Source organism: Bufo gargarizans, chromosome 2 (assembly GCF_014858855.1).
Source record: "Bufo gargarizans isolate SCDJY-AF-19 chromosome 2, ASM1485885v1, whole genome shotgun sequence".
NCBI classification, from domain to species: Eukaryota; Metazoa; Chordata; class Amphibia; order Anura; family Bufonidae; genus Bufo; species Bufo gargarizans.
Window position 1 is genome coordinate 105,394,978 of NC_058081.1, and position 22,746 is coordinate 105,417,723.

The window sequence follows — 22,746 nt, forward strand, 5'->3', positions numbered from 1 at the left end:
TACACTTTAAAAGTATGTAAAAATATAAATAGATAATACCAAACATACTCAAGTCTGTTATTCCAAAGCTTTTTTAGAGGGTTTGTTCATCCTTCATTTAGATCTTCTTTTCATTAAAAAACACACTTCACTTCCAAAAAACGCACCTTATTACAAAAAACGCAGATGCGGTTTTGCTGCGTTTTCTACAAATTTGATGCGCCCTTTCTCCTCTTTCACTTCCCAAGTGTCCAATATTATTCAAAGATGTTATAGATATGCTATCTCCTATTGTGCGGTGTATATAGTAATAGATGTAGTAGAGGATTTCAGACGGGTACTTTCAGAATATTGTAAAAAAGGTTTAGAACAGAAGATTCTAACACAATCGGAATATAATTTTATTTTAGACATGCCGGGTAGGTTACCAATTTTCTATTGCCTACCAAAGGTCCACAAAAGCGTTGTGGACCCACCGGGCCGCCCGATTATTTCGGGAATTGGATCCCTCACAGTGAACCTATCTCAGTATATAGATACCCTACTCCAGCCTGAGGTGAGGAAGATCAGATCTTATATACGTGACACCACTGAGATTGTAGGGCTCTTGGAGGGCCTGGACGCCCAGGACCATTGGATAATGGGTACCCTGGACGTCCAGTCCCTCTATACCATCATTGATCATAATCAGGGTATCTCAGCTTTGAGGGAACAATTATCTAAGGGTACGACGTGGGAAGAGAACCAAATAGAATACATGTTGGAGGGTGTTAACCACATCCTACATCATAATTATTTCCTCTTCTCTGATCAATTTTACCTGCAGAGGAGGGGAACCGCCATGGGGACCAGGTTTGCCCCCAGCTATGCCAATTTATTTTTGGCTCAGTGGGAGATAAATAACATCGACCCGATCCTGGGGGCAGACCTGGTCCTGTGGCGGCGATATATAGACGATGTCATCTTTATTTGGGGTGGAACACAAGAAAATTTGAACAAATTCGTTGAGGAGATCAATGATAATGAAAACAACTTAAAGTTCACCTCCAACATTGGGAGTGAGAGAGTGGAATTTTTGGATATCGAGATCATACGAAAAAACAACAAATATGTATGTAACACTTTCCATAAACCCACGGCCAGGAATGGCTATATTCCTTTCTCAAGCTGCCACCTACCAAGGTGGCTAATCAACGTCCCATTCGGGCAGTTCCGCCGTCTTAAGCGCAACTGCACGGAAGAGGACAAGTTTGAGGAGGAAGCCATAAGTATGAGCAAACAGTTCAAGGAAAAGAACTACCCAGATACAATTATTAATGAGGCCCTTGTCAAAGTAAAAGAGTTGGACAGAAAAACCTTCTTTGAACCAACACAAAAATGTAAAAAAGAAAATAATTCTGAGTTTAGAATCATTTTACCATACAACACTCAGGCCAAACAAATAGAATCCATTATAAAATCCCATTGGCATCATCTACATAGGGACAAAACTATAGGGATGCTCCTACCACCAATCCCCAAAATCATATATTCAAGAGCCCCCAATTTGGGAATCCAAATAGCTCCTTCAGTAAAAGAAAGAAAGAAAAAAGGCCAAGTAACCAACTGGCTCCAACAGAAGGGCTTTTACAGATGTGGTAGTTGTTTGGGATGTAGGAAGACCAAATTCCCAAGGAAAACAACCACAGCCACCTCCACACAAAACTCACACACTATGACCATCAAGCACTTTCTCACATGTTACTCCACCAATGTTATCTACCTAATCCAGTGTCCATGTCAGAGACAATATATTGGGCGGACCAAACGTACCTTGAAGGTTAGGATAGCGGAACACCTTAATAATATCTCTAAAGGGTATGAAAAACACTCGCTGTCCAAGCACTTCAAGGACGTACATCAACAAAACCCTAAGGGTCTGTCTTTCATGGCACTGGAAAGGGTGGAGAAACATTGGCGAGGAGGCAACCAAATTGAGAGACTATCAAGAGCGGAATCTAGAAAAATCTATGAATTTGGTAGTCTCTTACCTAGAGGCCTAAATGCGGAGTTAGAAATTTTTGGGTTTATATAGAATATGGGTGGTCCGTGTGGGTGTCGATGTAGAGTCGTTGTCAGGCTGTTTTTCCCAGCACCACGACTCTCCCTCTACCCCACACGTGCCACCCCTTTATCATCTTATCACTTCTTCTACTACTACTACATCTATTACTATATACACCGCACAATAGGAGATAGCATATATATAACATCTTTGAATAATATTGGACACTTGGGAAGTGAAAGAGGAGAAAGGGCGCATCAAATTTGTAGAAAACGCAGCAAAACCGCATCTGCGTTTTTTGTAATAAGGTGCGTTTTTTGGAAGTGAAGTGTGTTTTTTAATGAAAAGAAGATCTAAATGAAGGATGAACAAACCCTCTAAAAAAAGCTTTGGAATAACAGACTTGAGTATGTTTGGTATTATCTATTTATATTTTTACATACTTTTAAAGTGTATTTTTATCATATGTTTAAAATTAAGAAATGAAATATCAATATCTGATATGATACCCTATATCTGTAGACCAAAATGTTAGGTACAAATATGACAATGACTCAGATCGAGATATGAAAACAATGCATTAAAATATTTAAAAATGCTACATTGACCCTGAATGAAACACTCCAGAGTCCAGTCCGGACCTTGGTGATAACCAACATCAGTATAAATTACGAGGTTTTACAAGATGGGAGTATGCTACTGAGGAAGGGGACAGTGTTTCCCCGAAACGCGTCTAGCGTCACACCTTTGGACGAATACCCCATCTTCTACCAAGTGCACTATAAAGAAAAAGAAACTCTTGGATCCATTGTTGAAATCATCGCAATACGTCATTTACCAGCGCTGAGAGAGAAGGACTTTGCATATCCGGTTCAAATTTCCCGCGGAGAACACGTGGGACGCGAGCAGCCCTACAGCCGGGACGCCGGCTGATCCAGCTAAGCAGGGTCTCGCATTCAAGCCCTTACCTCTATCCGACGGCTTCAACTAAGGTAAGCCCACTATCCCAGTGGGTATAACATCCAGTTAACACCGATCAAATACATTGTCTGTGAAGACTGAAATTGTACATACAGCGATAATTCTTATAAATATAGTACATCAGTCAGCAGACGCATACGGTGCAACATCGGCCTATAGCGGCCAATTCGTCTATACTCACTGTGTTTCAAAGCATTTTGCATGGACTATTAGTGCCATATACTATAACATCAAGAAAAGGAGCAGAAACAACGAGTGGGATTACGTTCATATATATGGACTTTGACACAAATATTAGAGACTCATTCTCTACCATTATACAGCTGATTCATTTATTCAACTGAAACTGTATCCAAATCACTGGGCGAATATTTGTATCAATTTGTCTTCCACACAACAGACTATCAAATCCAGGTGGAGACACTGTGACACTGTTTTCTGTCCAGCATTGAAATTATTATCGTCTTTGTTATATACATTACAAATAGAGAATAGATATAGGAGATTGTTCTATCTTATGTATTTTATATTATTGTTTTTGCATTTTAACTTATATTAGTAATATTAATAAAACAAATACCCTATATTTCCATATAAGAGTGACCAATCCTTCCTTTTTACATATCCTCAGTATAGGTCATTAAAGGGGTTGTCCTGCCATTTATATTGATGACCTATCATCAGGATAGGTCATCAATATCTGATCAGTGGGGGTCCAACACCCAGCACCCCCAACGACCAGCTGTTTGAAGAGGAGGTGGTGCCCGTCATCTCCTGTGGAGCAGTGTAATTACAAGTACTCACTCCATTCAAGTGACAGGCAGTGTAATGTACAGGAAGCAGCGCTCGCATGCGCTGTAAAGAACAGAAGGCAGCGCCGCCTCCTCTTCAATCAGTGTCAAACCCCCGCCGATCAGATATTGATGACCTATGCTGACAATGGGTCATCACTATAAATGGCAGGACAACCCCTTTAATATCTGATCAGTGAGAGCCTAACACCTCCACCGATTCTTGTTTCCTGAAGCCTTTGGCAATGGAACTAGCACTGTGAATGGAGCAGGAAGCACAACTCTGTTAGTGGTCAGGCTGGGTACCGCAGCCCACTGCCACTGAAGTGACTGTCACTACACTTCCATTCACAGTGATGGTTCCAGCGCTGGAGACTGCAGGGAACAGCGGATGGTGGGGGGGGGTATTAATGACCTATCCTGAGAATGGGTCATCAATGGTCAGGAGCCTGGAAAACCCCCTTTAAAGGGGTTGGCCAGTTTCCTATATTGATGACCTGTTCTCAAGATAAGTCATCAATATAGGAAACCAGCTAACCACTTTAAGTATGAATATAATCCCATGTAATAAAAAAAATAAAAAAAAAAAAATATCCCCACTAGGCAAACGGAGCAAATGCCATAATATAGCATCTGGGTGCCTTTGATACATTCACTTGTGAAGCATTATCAACGATCTAATGGCTGAGACACTAATTTATTTTTCCATTTTTTTTTTCTATCAACCTTATTAAATTACCCCTTAGGCTTTTTTCATATTATGCTTTGACTATACATATTTAGACATGTTTTTGTACCAAAAAAGTTTCCTAATCGATTAAAGGGGGAGAGAGCCTCCCTATTAGCGGCATATTGCTAAGATGTTTAATCAATGGGGGTCAATCATCACCCATTTGGCCACCTGGAAAAAGTCTAGTAGAGCCAAAAGGAGTAGCACAACACTTCCCTAGCACCGCTGTCACTTCATTCCAGCGATCAGTGGGTATCACAGCACGCGAGCCTTTTTGGCTTATCTCACTACGCCTCTAATGTGACAACCCCTTCCGAAGCATCTGTTTGAATCCTGCAAAAGAGCATCTTTCAGTGGAAGCATGGTGTGATCGGAGCTTATAAACTATTACATTTTTCTATGGCTTACTTCTTAGAAAATAATGCAATACAATAAATATATAAGAATAACCCACCCAAGTTTGGAATGTGGTGATTTTTGAGACCCACCCTGGACCCTCTATAAACTGACAATATCTCATTTAGCCCTCTTGTGTCGGGCAACCTAAGCACCGATATGGTGGCCAGAGGAGTGAAAACTCAAGGGGCACTCTTGATTCATGGGGTATTTTTGATGAATGACACAAATTGTTGTTATGAGCTTCCACCTGTATGCCCATTGTTTTCTAAAACCAAATAAGCTATATGAAAAAATAAAATAAAAATCACTCGAAAAAAATGGGAATCTCCCAAGAAAAAAAATGTACATCGTTAACATTTACCCATATACATTTGCGGACGTGCTGGTAATATCCATACTAGACAGACATCCTGATTTAGAGGTACCCACCCTTGCCTATTCTGAGAGGTACATTCAGCACTCAGAGATGGTTGTGACACGCATTAAATGTACCCATCATGCCCATGTCCTATTCCTGGCAATGTGCATGGTGCTTGCCTCGCCTCAGACAACTGCCTCGACAACTGTCCGCCCAGTTTGGGCAGAAGCGAGAGGCGCTGGACATCCCCTGTAACGAGAGCAGTGCACACAAAGCCACCTCTCCATTCCCGGTGCACCTGTCAGACTTTTATAGCATATCCTGTGGATCTGTCATAAGCTCCCCCGATAGAAGTACCCCTGGATCTCTGTTCTCTGTGAGGCGAGACGCCAGGTTTCTGCTTATGCTTTTTAAACATACGGTAAGTGCGGCTCTTCACCTCCTCACCAAACCTGCCCTTTTCTATATGCTCGTGACCTGCTTCAAGCTAGCATTTACTCAGCCTTACTAGACCACCACAAATTTTTTTGGTCTAGGAGACATCCCACGAGCCAAACGGTCACGAGTTAGAGACCCAAGCTATGGATAGTATTGTATTAATTTTCACATTATTAAGAAATGGCACTTATTGCTTTATGCAATATGTAACTCTCCCAGTCTTGGTTATGGGTTAGCGGCCCAGGGACTGCATGCAGCCCTCATTTGCCTTATGAGGGGCCCTAGGCGCAGCTACCTTTCCAGGATGATCCAGCAAAATAGAAGAGCTACTCTACTTTCGCCCAATAGGTGTTATGTATGTTTTTTCACAAACCATAAGGTGAAATTCACACGGGATGGAAAGGCTGCAGATTTTATCCGTGGATTTGCACAGGTAAAATCTGCTGATCTTATCCACATGCTGCAGTCATTTTCTGCATGGAAACGGTTTCCCCGATCTGTTGTGTCGTTTTTTGTGTTTTTCTCCATCGACTTTACTGGGGCAAATAAAAATCTGGAATATGTAATGTGGATCTCTTACAATCAGTTTTGGAAAGCTTTCCAAACCTGTTTTAGCAAAATGAACCCCTGCTAAATTCAAGGGCACAGGGTAAACATTGGCATTGGATTTTCTTACCTTCACTGCCAGGATCTTCCCACTGTGTACATGGTATGCCCTGTAACAGAAAAAAACATTTTTGTTTTGGTTGCAGATAGAGAAGGGGTTGTTTTTGGTAGCTTACACAGTACAACTGGAAATACGTTTTTTTTCTCTAATGTGCATGCCTTTTTATAGTATTCTTATTATGGCTGGCATTCTGGGGTTAGATATAGTAAGTGCTCAGTGGTAGGGAAAAAGTCCATGGAAGTAGAATGAGGAAACCATGCCACCGTGTTTCAATGCAATCCGATAGTCACAGTATGAACACATCAATTCTAACTACCTAGCTTTTGATCCTCCTAGACCTTGGTCTGAATATCATTAGGGTGGAGAGTCCCGTTTCTGTAGATAGCCTATCTGTCCATCCTTTTCAACCCCCCCAATATTATCCAAGCATGGATCTCTGCCAAGACCAAGGTCTGGGAGGACTGAAACCTAGGCAGATAGAACTGATGCGGTATATAGTATTACCTGCTTCAAGGCATTCATGCTGTGATTATCAGATAGTGCAGTGGTTACTTTTACGGCATCCGCTGGTACTAGACATGCAAGACCAGAAGACGCGATCATCAGATTCCCACATTAAGACACGGAGGTTTGTTGGAGGAAACTTTTGAGGCAGATTTTTTTTCAGCCTCAAAACCTCCTCTGAAGTTCTCTGTGTGAACATACTCTAAGACAACCACATGCCATATGCCTTATTACAGCAGCTGGATTTCAGGACTCCTCTCTATAAGGCCCGCATTTTGCGGAACGGAATTGCGGACCCATTCATTTCTATTCCGGGTCCGCAATTCCGTTCCCGAAAAAACTAGAACACGTCCTATTCTTGTCCGCACTTGCATATTCGCATATTCTATTAGTAACGGCAATGTGCGGTCCGCAAAATGCGGAATGCACATTGCCGCTGTCCGTGTTTTGCGGATCCGCAAAACACGTTATGGACGTCTGAATGGAGCCTAAACCAGAAAGGAGAGCTGTTCTCTATGAGTTTCTATTGTTCTAGCAATAGAACTACTATAGTTCATAAGATGCTCACATAATACTGCCATTATGCAGCACCCACACTGTCCACATCAAATGCCCAAATAAGACAAATACAAATAATACTGCCAGACAATCCTAAAATAGTGAAGGGAGTAATAGAGTTCGTTTGGTTTAGGGCTGTGATGGCTAACCTCCGGCACTCCAGCTGTGGTAAGACTACAACTCCCAAGATGCACACTTGCTTGGCTGTTCTCAGAACTCCACAGAAATGAATGGAGCATGCTGGGAGTGGTAGTTTCACCCCAGCAGGAGTGCCGGACGTTAGCCATCACTGCTCTAGGGCAATGATGTGGTGAATGCTAAATGTCCTCGTGGTTCATGTTAGTGAAGGTTTACATGCTTCAATCTCAGTCTATGCCTCACCATTTAAGGCTACTTTCACACTGGCGTTTGGTGCAGATCCATCATGGTTTTGCACAGACGCATCCGTTCAGATAATACAACCATCTGCATCCGTTCAGAACGGATCCGTTTGTATTATCTGTAACATAGCCAAGACGGATCCGTCTTGAAGACAATTGAAAGTCAATGGGGGACGGATCCGTTTTCTATTGTGCCATATTGTGTCAGTGAAAACGGATCCGTCCATATTGACTTACATTGTGAGTCAGGACGGATCCGTTTGGCTCAGTTTCATCAGACAGACACCAAAATGCTGCAGGCAGTGTTTTGGTGTCCGCCTCCAAAGCGAAATGGAGACTGAACGGAGATGAAACTGATTCATTCTGAGCGGATCCTTTTCCTTTCAGAATGCATTAGGGAAAAACTGATTCCGTTTTGGACCGCTTGTGAGAGCCCTGAACGGATCTCGCAAACTGAAACCAAAACGCCAGTGTGAAAGTAGCCTAAGAAGAGTGACCTTGAAATTTGCTATGCTGTAAAGCTTGCCCTGTGAGCTACAGTTATCTCAAAGCAGACAACTTCTTTGAAGGGGTTGCTCAACAATAAGATTGTGAGGGAGGGTACCACTGCAGGACCCCCTACCAATGATGCGATAATCAAACATGTCCCTTGCCACTTGACTCAATGTCTATAGGGATAACAGGAAAAGCAGGAGACGGCACTCAGCTGTTTCCGATGGCCTCGAGATGTATTAGTGCAGTGAGGAGGAATGGGACCCCAGTTTAAGTGATTGGTGGGTGGGCCAGTGGTGGGGCACCCAGCAATTAGATATTTATCACTTATCCTGTAGATAGGTGATGAATGTCCTTTAAGGATGCATGGGATAGGCATAAGGCCATCCTTCATATAAGATAGGGCCAGGGGCTATTCATAGTACTTAGTATATTGGGCAGACTAGATGGGCCAAATGGTTCTTATCTGCCGACACATTCTATGTTTCTATAAGGAAACAGACTGATAGTAACATCAACTAATGTGCTGCTTGTGTTTCTCCAGTGCCATGAAGGTATGTTCATGATGAGACGAAATGAAATGACTCTAGGGTTATTGGGTTTAGATATCCTATAGTCTTCTGCAAATCACTCCATACAAGAAATCTGCTTAATGAAGACATACTATTGCTCAAACTATACCATGCGTCCTTCATCGTGCAGTAGAATATGGTAAGTCTATCATATGAGCATCCTAAAATACCTTTGTGTCTCAGCCCCCCCACCAAGCCCACTATCTCGCTGTCTTATTAAGACTTTCAAAAAACAACAACCCTGAAGCTGTACATTACAGTACCAAATAGTATATCTAAATGAGACCATAAAATCTCAGTTCCTCTCTCATAAAAAGCTGTGTAATGAAGGTTTCAATTTCTTTAAAATATGAGCCACTTTTCCTCACTTCCACTTAGCGTCTAACTCTTCAAAGAGAAGGGTCTGGTCAATAATTCCAGTAAGATCTCCGAGAAATATAAAGCTGGGGGTTCAACGCACAAATGAACTTCAAATGCTGGTTGTCAAAGTCAGAAAAGAACACACAGGGGAAAGTTCCAGTTACAAAAAAAAGCCATGTCTCCTGATAGAAGTTTGAAGGGGTTCCTTGCTTTGGACACCCCCTTTTTTCTTTCTGCCTTCCAAGAGCCATAACTTTTTTAATCTTCTGTTCACACAGCCATATGCAGGTTCTTTTTTGAATGACAACTTGTATATGTTAATAGCACAATTTAATTGATCATAGTTTATATAGGAAAACAAAAAAAAAATAGTATGATGGGCGAAATAGAAAAAATTGCAATTCCACCATGTTTTTGGGGGGTTTTGTTTTATGAAATAACATCGCAACCTTATTCTGTAGGTCAGTATAATTGTGCCGATACCAAATTTATATACGGCCCCGATGCCCAAAACGTTGGGATGCTGTGTTAGCACGCACATGACTAGGCTTGATCGAATAGAGTTTCAGATCATAAATCTGAAATCTATTTGTTAAAAAACTTGAAATGCTGTTTCTGTACAGAATTAAAATGTATTGGCTCTGTGCAGGAAGAAAGTCTTGGCGAAGTTGCCTGAGACTTCGGTAAATGACTTTGGCATTCCTATCTGCCTATTTAAAAACATTTTAAGATAGGAATCGGAAGTAGGCTTTGGTAACGAGGTACCTGCCAGTACCAAACCCAACCTCAGATTTCTATTTTAAAATGTCTTTAAATAAGCAAATAGGAGTGCTGAAGTAATTCACCGAAGTCTCGCTTTCCTCCTTGGAGCCAATTACATTTTAATGCTGTACGGAAACAGCATTTCAAACAAGTTTTTTAATGAATTGACTTAGGATCTATGATCCGAAGCTCCAATCGCTGAAGCCTACACATGACCATATGTATTTTGCAAAACAGACAAGAATAGGACAAGTTCTTTTTTGATGGGACAGACATGCAGATATACAAATAAGGGCGGTATACGTGTGCTCTCTGCATTTTTGTGGCCCATTGAAATGCATGGGTCCAAATCCAAACCGCCAAAAATGTGGATCGGATAAGAAAAAATGATATGGTATATACACAAAGGGAAATATGTAGGTTTATAAAATCACATTTAAATGAAACCGTTGAAAACGGCAGCAAAAATCTATCAATTAAGTTAGAAAATTGCGGATCTGCAAAATACCCATGCGTCCGTGTACCGTCTGCATTTTATTTGCGCACCCATAGTCTTCAATGGTTCCGTTGTCCACATTTTGCGGAACGGACAAACGAATATGGAAAGCACACAGACAACCTGTTTACTTTCCGCATCCGTATGTACGTATCGCAAAAAGTTAGAACATGTCCTATACTTGGCCGCAAAATACAGACCACGGACTCATTGAAGTCACTGGGTCGTATTTTGTGAATCTGTGGAGCACAAAACAGATACGGTCGTGTGCATCGGTCCTTACAGAGCATACTTGCAGCAAACTTTAAAGGGAACCTGTCACCAGGATTTTATGTATAGAGCAAGCACATCCGCAATACCCAGTCCCCATTGCTCTGTGTGCTTTTAGTGTGTAAAAATCGATTTGATCCATATGCAAATTAACGTGAGATGAGTCCTGTACGCGAGATGAGTCAGGGACAGGACTCCTCTCAGGTTAATTTAATTATATTTTTTTTTTTACACAATAAAAGCACACAGAGCTATGGGGACTGGGTATTGCGGATGTGCTAGCGGCCATCTAGCAACCCATGTCCTCAGCTCTATACACAAAATCCCGGTGACAGGTTCCCTTTAAAAGACCTGCAGACATTTTCAGCAGTGTGTAAATGGTATTTAAAAAAGCAACTCATTTGTATCATACTTCTTTTTTTTTTACATTTTCAAATGTTGTGCCATTGTATGACCTAGCCCAGGGATGCTCAACCTGTGGCCCTCCAGCTGTTGACAAAGGACAACTCCCAGCCTGCCCTAATGGCTGTAGGCTGTCCAGGCATGCTGGGAGTTGTAGTTTTGCAACAGCTGGAGGGCTGCAGGTTGGGCATCCCTGACCTAACCTAACACTGTAGAGTATCACGGATTCTCCACTTGTTTTAAATTAACATTTCCATATCGTTGAGGCTCACTCAATCTTGAAAAAAAAAAATTAATAAGATCTATAAGACTAGGACCTAAAGAGACGACGAACTGGGGGCATCTGAAATAAATCATTAACACTTCTTGCACCCAACTCTGTGCCAACTTAATTAGCTCATCATGAAACCGGACTCTGGCTTTTAGAGATGCCTCTACAGTTTCCCAAGCAATTAAAAAAGGGAGGCTTAATGATTTAATTATGGTGTGCGCCAATTCACCCGTGGAGGTCCGGGTTACATTTCTTGTGCACGATACACGCCTGGTTTGGTTTACAGATCACTGACAGTACCAATTTAACATTTAATTATGGGGATGATTTGGGTCACAATGGGAGAGCGCAGGTGGGTGGTGGGCACATGTCACAGGGAATGAAAGGGAATGTGCAGCCTTTAGTTGGAGGTCTCAATTGCCTCAACTTACCCCAAACACACAAACTGTAAAGTGATTAAAGCAGCCTGAATAGGGGATCTGGTTACACTGTAACACACACCTTCCACGCACCTCTGTCTTACTTAACAGCCAGTCCTTTAAATGAGTCTGTAACAGATGCAGTAATTACTTGTCCGTCTGCAACATTTGCATACTTCTAACTGGGCAGAGGGACTGCTAACCCTTTGCCGGGTGCTTCCTACCATCCTAGAAAGAGTATGGGTTCAGCTAGACGGCAATTTTAGGAGCAACATGTGTTGAGCGCCCAAGTATTGCAGGGCAGCCATAGAAATGAATGGGGTTGCAGCCTGACTCGCACTTTTGCCAAGACCCCAGAATCGCAAAAAATCCAGCAGTGTTAGATTTTTATTTTTAATACTCTAAGGTCATGGTAAAACGTGCGAGTTGCGCTGTGACCCCATTTAATTTTAATAGCTGCCCTGCTAAGCTGCAATATTTAGGCGCTCGACAGGTAATGTGCCCAAAATCGCTGTGTAGCTGAACCATTGCTCAAGATGTCAAAAGTATTGGGACCCTAAATTAATGGGGTTCGTCATGATCTCTGGAGAACCATAAAAACATGAACGGGTCCATTCTAAACAGGAGACATCACCCTTGTGTGAACAGAACCTAAAGACCTCAAAATCTTAAAAGCACATTTGTTCTATTCGTTCACCTTTTCAACAACGCCAACAAGAACACTAGCCTGCGAATTGTTGTGTAGTTCCAATGTAATGCCAAAGCCCAATTCTAGCCATACAAGGCACTGCTGAAAGTCCCATACAGAAGAGACGTGCCCCAATCACGTCTTTCAGGATTACAATTTGTAGAACCCTTCTAATTTGGCTCATAAGAGGTTCCTGTTCGACAGAGTACTGGTTTGCCGGTGTTGCCACTAATAAGTGTGTGATCCAGCATAATCCCCTCAACGTCAGTCTCCCTTCACGAAGACTACACTCACTCCAAGTGTTCCATCAAAGAAGAATTAGACACAGAAAATACACACAGAACCATTGATTGCTGGCTAGAGAGGAGCGAATTTCAGGTTATGAAATTTGTTCACGCCTCGTTTGGTTGCAAAAGTAGAATTGCGTTATGGATTCCGTTACCCCGGACCATAACGCAATTCTATGACGGAGGGCCTTTAGAGGCATTCTGTTATTCATTCCATCATAATAGAAGTCTACGGGCTGCAAAACGGATCTGTCTGGTTTCTGTTATGCAAGAGAGGACTCCCCTGCATAACGGAAACGGGACGGATCAGTTTTGCAGCCCATAGACTTCTATTATGACGGAATGAATAACGAAATGCCTCTAAAAGGCATTCCGTCATAGAATTGCGTTATGGTCCGTGGTAACGGAATCCATAACTCAATTCTGCTTTTACAACCAAATGAAGCGTGACCGAAATTCAAAATAAGAAATTCGCTCCTCTCTATTGCTGGCAGCAGAGGCTGTTCAGACACCATGATCTGCTGCCGACAAACGATGATTTAGGTGTCCGCACCCACAATCCTATTACCACTCAACAAGGGGACTATCCTATATAGATAGATCTCCAGCCAACATCTCAAGACATCTCCAATTATATCAAGTCCACACTTCTAGACCAGTGCTTCCCAACCAGTGTGCCTCCAGCTGTTGCAAAACTACAACTCCCAGCATGCCCGCACAGCCAAAGGCTGTCCAGGCATGCTGGGAGTTGTAGTTTTGCAACAGCTGGAGGCACACTGGTTGGGAAACACTGTTCTAGACTAACACTACTGTAGGTAGAAGGTTATTATTTAATTCGGACCTTTCCACCACTAACTACATTAAAAGAGTTAGAGCTCGGCAGAGCTTTCCATCGTTAGATGTGCCTCCATAGCCCCTGGGACTTTACTTGTGCAAACCTTTTAAATGGGACTTTTTATTTTGCGTGACGCTTAAGTATGCAAAAAAAAAACAAAAAAAAAAACACAACAGCTCAGAATGCCTTTTCATTTAAGAATCAGCCCGTTTCTAATTAAACTGGTGCCGGTAACTGGTTGCCTAAGTTTTAATCAGTTTCAATCACCTATTGATCTGCATACAAAAGCTAAGCAAAAATCATCTGAGTAAGAGATGGTTTGGGAATAGCTTGAGCGGAGAACAGACCTAGCAGCCTTGGGAAATAAGTCCTGTTTTAAGCATCCGATAAAGAAGCTGTTCAGCACTGCAGACCAAGACCTGGCGCAGAATGACTTTAACTAACCAGCAGAAATTTATCATCTTCAGCCAAAATCAATGTTCTGATCAATCCCCCCCCCCCCCCCAAACGCTGCTGTCTGCAGGGACTAGCTGGCAATTTAGGGAAATTACACCATGTAAATGCTTGTGCTTTTAATTGAACCGTTTCATCAAGACGCCTTCCTCGGGCCGGCCCTCCATCTATCTGCCCCGTACCAGGCCGTTTGTCTTGTGTTATGCAGCCAGCGTGGGGCAGCAGGCGCCGACATAGATGAAGCTCAGACCTGCAGCAAGCCAACGCAGACAAACTAACAGCAGGACGAGAGGGTTAGACAAGCATTAAAACTGAAGTCTACAAATGATAAAAGTGCACTCATTCTCTGGAGAGACGGGGGGGATATTATAGCAGACGCTTTCACACCTCCCTTTCAAAAATTATAATAAGGAATACAGCGGTCAGCATTTCCCCGCACTGAAATGGCTGATAACAGGGAACAATAGACTGTATTCAACAATACATAGGAATAATACAGAATTTAAAGGGGTTATCCGACACTAACAAATGTCGCCGCCTGCCATTGGCTAAACCCCCCTCCCCCCGACACGTTTTCATCCGGGCACTGGGAGAAGCAGCTGCAGCGGTGCGGGGACTATGGGGGGCATTTGTTAGTGTCGGATAACCCCTTTAAAGGGGTATTCCAAGTAGAGCTCATGCACACAACTGTAGCCTGTTTTGGGGTCCACATTTTGCGGAATGGAACGTCAAGCCCATAATAGAACAGTCCTATCCTTGTCCTTAATGCGGACAATAATAGAACATGATCTATATTTTTGTAGGTGCCACGGAACGGACTGTGTGCTGTCCACAATTTTTGTGGCCCCACTGAAGTGAATTGGACCGCATCCGACCCAAAATGAGGATCGGATGTGGACCAAAAATACGGTTTGTGTACATGAGCCCTTAGAATAAGTTATCTCCTAGGCATAGAATAAGAGAGAACTATTAGATGGGTGGGGGTTTAATGCCAGGCCAGGCAGTGAAAACATATTCACGCCTGGCCCTGTAGTCTCACGGGAGCGCCATCACGTCTAGTATGGCAGGTACCAGACGTGCGGCGCATCGGGAAGGGAAACCGGGTGCCCTAACACAAGGGAAAAGGAGTGGTGGTGGCCCCTAACACACCTAGCACTGGCACCTAGCTACCCTGACGTCCCTAGACGGGTTGCTCACCCGTACGCCGATCAAGTGCCTCGTCCCTGACTTACCCTGGAAGAAGCCCTAGGCAGTGAGTAGGGCGGTGGGAGCACTAATCCTCACCACTGACAAGGGTAACAACAGGGAGTGGACAAACAACACAAACAGCAAACAACACAACAACAAACAGTATACAAACGTTAGAGAACCGGAGAGCCAACCGCACTGGTTGCAACTGCTCCAGCATCTCCACACCAACACCACCTGAGGTCAGAATAGATAACCTGAAAGGAAGGTCTATATCTGGCAACAAGGGAAGTAGGAAGAGAGACTAAATAGTGGCTGGGCGTGGCAGACCCAGAACAGCTGAAAGGAAAACTACCGATACCTAGATAGGACAAAAAGAATATTAAACCAAAACAGGAAAACCTGGACCGGAATCCATCCCCATAACTAGGTCATGGAGCGATCCCTTGAAATTGGGCGAGTAGCCACCCACTGCAACCTTCTGACCCCAGGCACCACAGGGTCAGCGATAGGTTGTGACACCCTTGTGACAAGCGCGTTCTGCATATGCGCAGTTAAGGGATGGAGAATGTCCATCTGCGCATGTGCCAAACATGCTCCTGCGAGTCTTCAGGGCCTGTCTGTCATAGTGGTGGGGGTGGTGTAGCATAACAGACAGGGAGCTGAGCTGCTGGGTGCAATGAGGTTCAATGGCACCGCCCTCTTTGCACCTAGGGAGTAATTTGCATATTATAAAAAATACTTTTTTCTACAGATTGCCGGCATTTCGCCTACTGGTATGTGATGACAGATGCCCTTTAAAGATCTATGTGAATGCAGATTAACACTTTGTATGCTGCTCCGTATTAGTGAAGTGATATACCTACCACCGTGTTGGGTATAAAGCATCTATAACTGCTCAAAGGAAACAAAAGCGGACAGAAAGGAGGATGCGTTTCATAAGTGCATCGCGGCACAAGCGCTTAATTAGGCCGTGAAATGGCGGCACAGAACCAGAGCTGTCTGTTCCTGAAGCGAGAACAGGATGGATGAGGCACACTGACAGTTGTTTGAGGCTTAATTGGTTTTGTAAGAAAGTTAAATTCAAATAAACGTGCGAGCTCCTCATTTACTGCCAGGAATAAAGACATACAGACTTGTTAAAGGTGATGGGAAAAGTTTTTATGACTTTAAACGAGCTCTTCCTCTGGAGGTTTTCCGCTCTGTGATTTCTAATATATATCAGCCTTTTTCCTCTTCAAACATTTTTTTTTTTTTTTTGCTAAATCAATTAGCTATAGTTTATTGCTTTGTCGCCTACATTGTGTATCCTTCACGTTACAAAGCGGAGGGAAATATTATAAAATGTACATGCCAGTGAGCCAGAGGATGGCATAAGGCAGTCCCTGGCTGCCGCAAATTTAAAGGGGATTTACTATATTAAAAAACTAGGATTTCTGCAGTAGTTACTCAAGACTTTACATCATTTTCTTGATTTAGGTTCTGTTCATATGTTCTAAAGTGGACCTGTCACCTCTCCTGACGTGTGTTTTAGCAATTACTTATATCTCTCTTGTAATAATTCTGGATCTTGGATCCTCTATTGAATGAATTACTAGCAGTCTTCAAAGAAGCTCCAGATGGGTGTTACCAGTTCGGGGGGAGCAGTGCTCCAGACTAAAAAAATTACCTAGTAGCCATTGGCTCCTGAACTGAAAAATTTTGTCGCCAAATTGAAACCGAATCAAAAATTTGGTATCGTGACAACGCTACACTGATCAGATCGGCGTAGGGTTGTTTCGATACCAAAATTTTGATTCGCTTTCGTCACCATAAAAAAGTATTGCGATACTCAATACCATGAAAAAATAAAAAATAAAATAAAAAACACCAAAAAAGCCGCGTGAATTTCGCATTTTATGAAACGTTCCGTCCACAATAGAACAGTCCTATCCTATTTTTTGGGGTGACAAGGTGACAAAAAAATGGCGAATCGTATGCTTTTTATTTATTTATTTCTGTTACGGCGCTCACCGCATAGGAGATATTTTTTTATAATTTAATAGTTTGGACTTTTCGGACGCAGCGCTATGTAATATGTTTATTTATTTATTGTTTATATATTTTATATGTAAAATTGGGAAAGGGGGGATTTAAACTTAATATTTTAGGGTACTTTCACACTTGCGTTTTTCATTTCTGGCATAGAGTTCTGTCCTAGGGGCTCTATACCGGAAAAGAACTGATCAGTTATATCCCCATGCATTCTGAATGGAGAGTAATCCGTTCAGGATGCATCAGGATGTCTTCAGTTCAGTAATTTTGACTGATCAGGCAAAAGATAAAACCGTAACATGCTACGGTTTTATCTCCAGCGAAAAAAAACTGAAGACTTACCTGAATGCCAGTACTTTTCCCCATAGGAATGTATTAGTGCCAGATCCAGCATTCAAAAGATACAAGACGGATCAGTCTGTCCGCATGACAAGCGACGACGGAACTGCTTGCTGGATCACACTGCCGCAAGTGTGAAAGTAGCCTTAGTGGTTTTTTTTGTTTTGTTTTTACTTACTATTCACCCTTAGGCCCCTTTCACACGGGAGAGATTTCTGTGTGGGTGCAATGTGTGAGGTGAACGCATTGCACCCGCACTGAATCCGGACCCATTCATTTCTATAGGGCTGTGCAAAGGAGCGGTGATTTTCACGCATCACTTGTGCGTTGAGTGAAAATCGCAGCATGCTCTGTTTTTCACGCAACGCAGGCCCCATAGAAGTTGGTGCGGATGTGGTGCGATTTTCACGCATGGTTGCTAGGATGAAAGTCTATTCACTGTGTTATGTTATAAGGGAAAAATAATAGCATTCTTTAATACAGAATGCTTAGTAGAAGCTCAATCTAGGGTTAAAAATTTTTTTTTTTATCCAATTGATCGCGTAGCTGCCGGTCTCCTGTTCTTTATTCAGGACCTGTCAAAGGACCTGTGGTGACATCACTGTACTCATCACATGGTACATCACATGATCTATCACCATGGTAATGTTTATTATACTGGGGTGTTTGGGGGGGGGGGGGGTGCACTGTGCCACCAATGAAGATAACTGACCTGTTAATACAAATACAGGAGGTGGGTGCCGGAATCAAATAGCCGGCACCCGACCTCTATGACAGGGAGCTGCGAACCGCTGCAGTTAACCCTTCAGGTGCGGTACCTGAGGGGTTAACTGCCGCTGATCACTGCTCCCTGTCATAGAGGTCAGGTGCCGGCTATTTGATTCCGGCACCCGCCTCCTGTATTTGTATTAACGGGTCAGTTATCTTCATTGGTGGCGCAGTGGCCACAGCCCCTCCCCTCCTCCTTCTGTCTCTTCTTATTGGCAGCAGCAGCACAGGGGGAAGGGAGAGACCAGGGCCGTCTTTACCAAGGGGCAAAAGGGGCAGCTGCCCTGGGCCCAGTTGCTCCTGGGGGGCCCAAGGCAGCTGCCTCTTGAGCCCTGCTAGCTACTGCCCCGGGTGTCAGGCTGTCGGCTACACAGGCATCATGATCGTACTGTGTTAATGATCTTAATTCTAGGACCTTAATGAGTTTTGCTCTAGGACCTTAATGACATCATTACCATGTGACCAGTAACCTAGCAATTACTGGTCACATGGCTATGAGGTCATCACAGGTCCTGTGGAGTGTTGCAGAAGTTAACTGTGGAGCTTTTTTGTGTAAAGATTACATCAGAAAAAGGTGACAGGGGCTGTTATGTTAATATACTGTAAACTACTGTATAGTGGGGTGCTGTATACTGTGTGGTGGGCTGTATATTGTGTGGTGGGCTGTATATTGTGTGGTGGGCTGTATATTGTGTAATGGGCTGTATATTGTGTGGTGGGCTGTATACTGTGTGTGGGGGGGGTGGCCTGTATACTGTGTGGGGGCCTGTATACTGTGTGGTGGGCTGTATACTGTGGGGGGGGCCTGTATAGTGGGGAAGAGTGCTATACTGCTGTACTGTATAGTGTGGGGGGCTGTATACTGTGGGTGCGGTATAGTGTGGAGTGCTATACTGCTGTACTGTATAGTGTGGGGGGCTGTATCGTTTGGGGTGCTGTATACAGTGAGGTGTTGTATACCGTGAGGTGCTGTATACTGTGGGCTGCTATACTGCTCTACTATATACTGTGGGGTACTGTATAGTGTGGGGTGCTAAACTGCATATTGTGTGGTGCTGTATACTATAGGGTGCTATACTGCATACTGTGGGTTGCTGTATACTATAGGGTGCTATACTGCATACTGTGTGGTGCTGTATACTATAGGGTGCTATACTGCATACTGTGGGGTGCTGGGGTGCACTGTAACACTAGGGTGAGCCGAGCCCTGGTCTCCTTCCTGCAGAGCGGTGCCCACTTCCAGCCTGAGCCCAGCTGCCCAGAGCACTGATCCTGAGCCGCTGGAGTCTTCAGAACTGGAAGTATTTACAATCATTCACTGGACTCTACCAGATGTGTGGATTTTGTGTGTGTGTGTGTTGTGGTGGAGAGCGTGATTGCATGCTAGGGTGTGGGAAGGCGGGATCCAGGGGGCCCAAGTAAATTTTTGCCCAGGGTCCAATCAATATTAAAGACAGCCCTGGGAGAGACTCCTCCTCCACTGCGCTGCCGAGAAGAACATTGGCGGCGGGGCAGAGAACTATTATCTTATGTGACCCGCCGCTGTATTCAACTGCAGAGCTGCGGCGGCGGGTCTAGTCGCAAATGGCGACAAGACTAAAAAGTCTTGTCGCCATTTGTAAATTCTAAGTCGCATTGGTGCCATCTCCCGTCTGTCTTCCTGCTGCTGCTGAGAGAGGGGAGACAGCAAGTGCACAAATTATATTTTCTAAACCAACAGACCACAATTTACCCATTAGTTGTCCGTGTGGGACAGTATCGAACGCCTTTGCAAAGTCCAGCCGCCTCTCTGTCCAGGCTACTACTCACCTCCTCATAAAAACAAATCAGGCTAGTCTGACAACTTCTGTTCTTAGTAAAACCATGTTGGCTATCACTTATTATATTAATGACAGTTACATAATCCTCTACGTAGTCCTGTAGAAGGCCCTTAAACATTTTTCCCCACTATGGACGTTAAGCTTACTGGTCTATAATTTCCTGGTGAAGACCTAGTACCCTTTTTGAAAATGGGCACCACATTCGCCTTGTGCCAGTCCCTTGGTACAATGCCTGTCATTAAAGAATCTGTATATATTATGAATAGAGGCAAAGTACTCTGAACTGAGCAAAAAGAAAAGGATAATCTTCATAAAATGGAGAAACTTTATTGTAGAAACATCAGAAAATCCAAGGTCCAGCTGACCTACGCGTTTCGCTTAAATAACTGAACTGAACTCTAGGGTGTAATCCATCTGACCTGGGGTCACTTTTTTTTAGCATAATATGGACCATATCTACAGTCAGCCAGGTGAGTATGTTATTGGAGGTACTTACACCAGTGGCACCACCCTCATGAGATGCCCGCTCTTCTTTTGTATATACAGAGCTAAATAACCCATTTAGGAGCCCTGCCTTCTCTTGATCCCCAGTGACCAACACCCCATTACCATCATTTATATTTTAAGATTGCTGAACAAGTAATTACAGTGCAGTCTCCTAGTTTCTACTAAGAGCTATGTGAGACAGGCCATTTAAAGGGGTGCTCTGATTTTAATATATTCTTCATTTAAGGTGGTTTCAAAAACACATTTTTTGTTGTTGTTGTTTTTTTTTTTATTTAGACGCCCCCCCCCCCCCCCCCCTCAGCCAGATGTTACATGTTGGACAATAAAAAATTATAATGAACTTTTTCTAGTGGTGCTCTAAGGGTACTTTCACACTTGCGGCAGAACGTATGCCAACTGATGACATCCTGATCTGTCTGGCAAATTCATTTAAATGCCGGATCCGTCATCCGGAAAAACTGATCCGGCATTTATTTATTTTTTAAATTTTTTGCGGTCTGAGCATGCGCAGACTGCAAAAACTGATCCATTTTGCTGGAACACTCGGGACCGGATCCGCCATTAATGCATGTCAATGGGAAAAAATGCCGGCAAGTGTTCCGGAATTTTGGACAGAGATAAAACCGCAGCATGCTGCGATACTATCGCCGTCCTGTAAAAGGCAAAAAGACTGAACTGAAGACATCCTGATGCATCCTGAATGGATTTCTCTCCATTCAGAATGCATAGGGATAACACTGATCCGTTCTTTTCCGGTATTGAGCCCCTAGGACGGAACTCAATGCCCGGAAAAGAACAACGCTAGTGTGAAAGTATCCCAAGATAGTTTAATGGCCTTTGTTTTTTTTTTATCGCAGTTTGTTCTGGCTGTGACGTTCTTTTCAGGCGGTTTTCCATAGGCTTCTTTAGAGGAAGAAAAAATTTATTAAAAAAATTATAGAAAGTTGTATGACTAGCAAGTGACACATGAATTTCATGACATTTTTAGAAGCCAAAAAAGGCCCAAAGTGTGGAAAAATTTCTGATGTTTTTTTTAACTGATAAAAATGTTGTAAAAACAATATTTGCAGTATATATTATTATTGATTTTATTGTTTTACTAGTTAAACACGTCCACGGAATTTGTGTCTTTTTTATAGAGCTTTTCACTACGGAGCATACAGAATCCGTAGACTGTAGCCATGCATGTGGTGTACGGATTCTGCGCTGTACTGGCTGGCGCACACACTGGTGTTCCTGCCTGTGCTTGCTCCGCTGAAAGCTCTGCACAGCACATCGGTGCAGGATACTCTGCTGTGCCAGGCTTTTAGAGGAGCGAGGACAGGCAGAAGCAGCGATGTGCTATGCAAACCTCATGTGTGTGAATGTAATGATGATATATGGAAGTGATTGCAATATTAGAGAGAGAGGATGAGTTTATTGGGGAAAACTGTACAAACTGAAAGGAGGCTCTAGTACCTGTTGGGCCACATCTAGCCTGGATACAGGATGAGATACGTTTAGGCATGGAGGTATACAGATTCCGTATGGTATCCTGTAGGACATTTGCCCACAGATGTTGCAGCTAGGTCTATAGATCCTGCCCAGTCGGAGGTTGCGGAAGCTGCCATCCCTCAACTGGTGATAAATCTGGTGACCTGTCAGGCCAAGGAAGTGTTACAATCTGGTGCAGATATTTCTGGGAAACCCGTGGCGTGTGTTGGAAGCCCTGCCATAAAATTTCCATATAAGTAAGTTATTTTTTTTGTCAATGGGTGTATTTCAAAATGTATTATTAGGGCATTTGTAACAGTTAACCACCTCCCGTCCGCACGTTGACTTTAAACGTCCGGGAGGTGGTTCTCAGTCTATGAATGGACATTCTGGAACGTCCAGAGATGGCAGCTGCACGCTAATCGTGCAGCTGCAGATCGGGTTGCCCGCTGTCAGTGACAGCAGGGCAACCCTTAGAGAA

At 43.3% G+C, this 22,746-nt stretch overlaps 1 protein-coding gene across 2 annotated transcripts in view; it reads right to left on the bottom strand.

Moving 5' to 3' along the window:
- MAP2K5 (mitogen-activated protein kinase kinase 5) overlaps positions 1 to 22,746 on the bottom strand; it is a 167,012-nt gene that overhangs the window by 77,204 nt on the left and 67,062 nt on the right. For both annotated transcript variants that reach the window (XR_006387787.1, XM_044279370.1), the window contains exon 9: positions 6,397 to 6,436. Coding sequence is in view for 1 of the 2 variants with exons in the window: in XM_044279370.1 (XP_044135305.1) it covers positions 6,397 to 6,436 (40 nt within the window). In the remaining variant the exon portion in view is untranslated. The remainder of the gene's footprint in view (positions 1 to 6,396; positions 6,437 to 22,746) is intronic.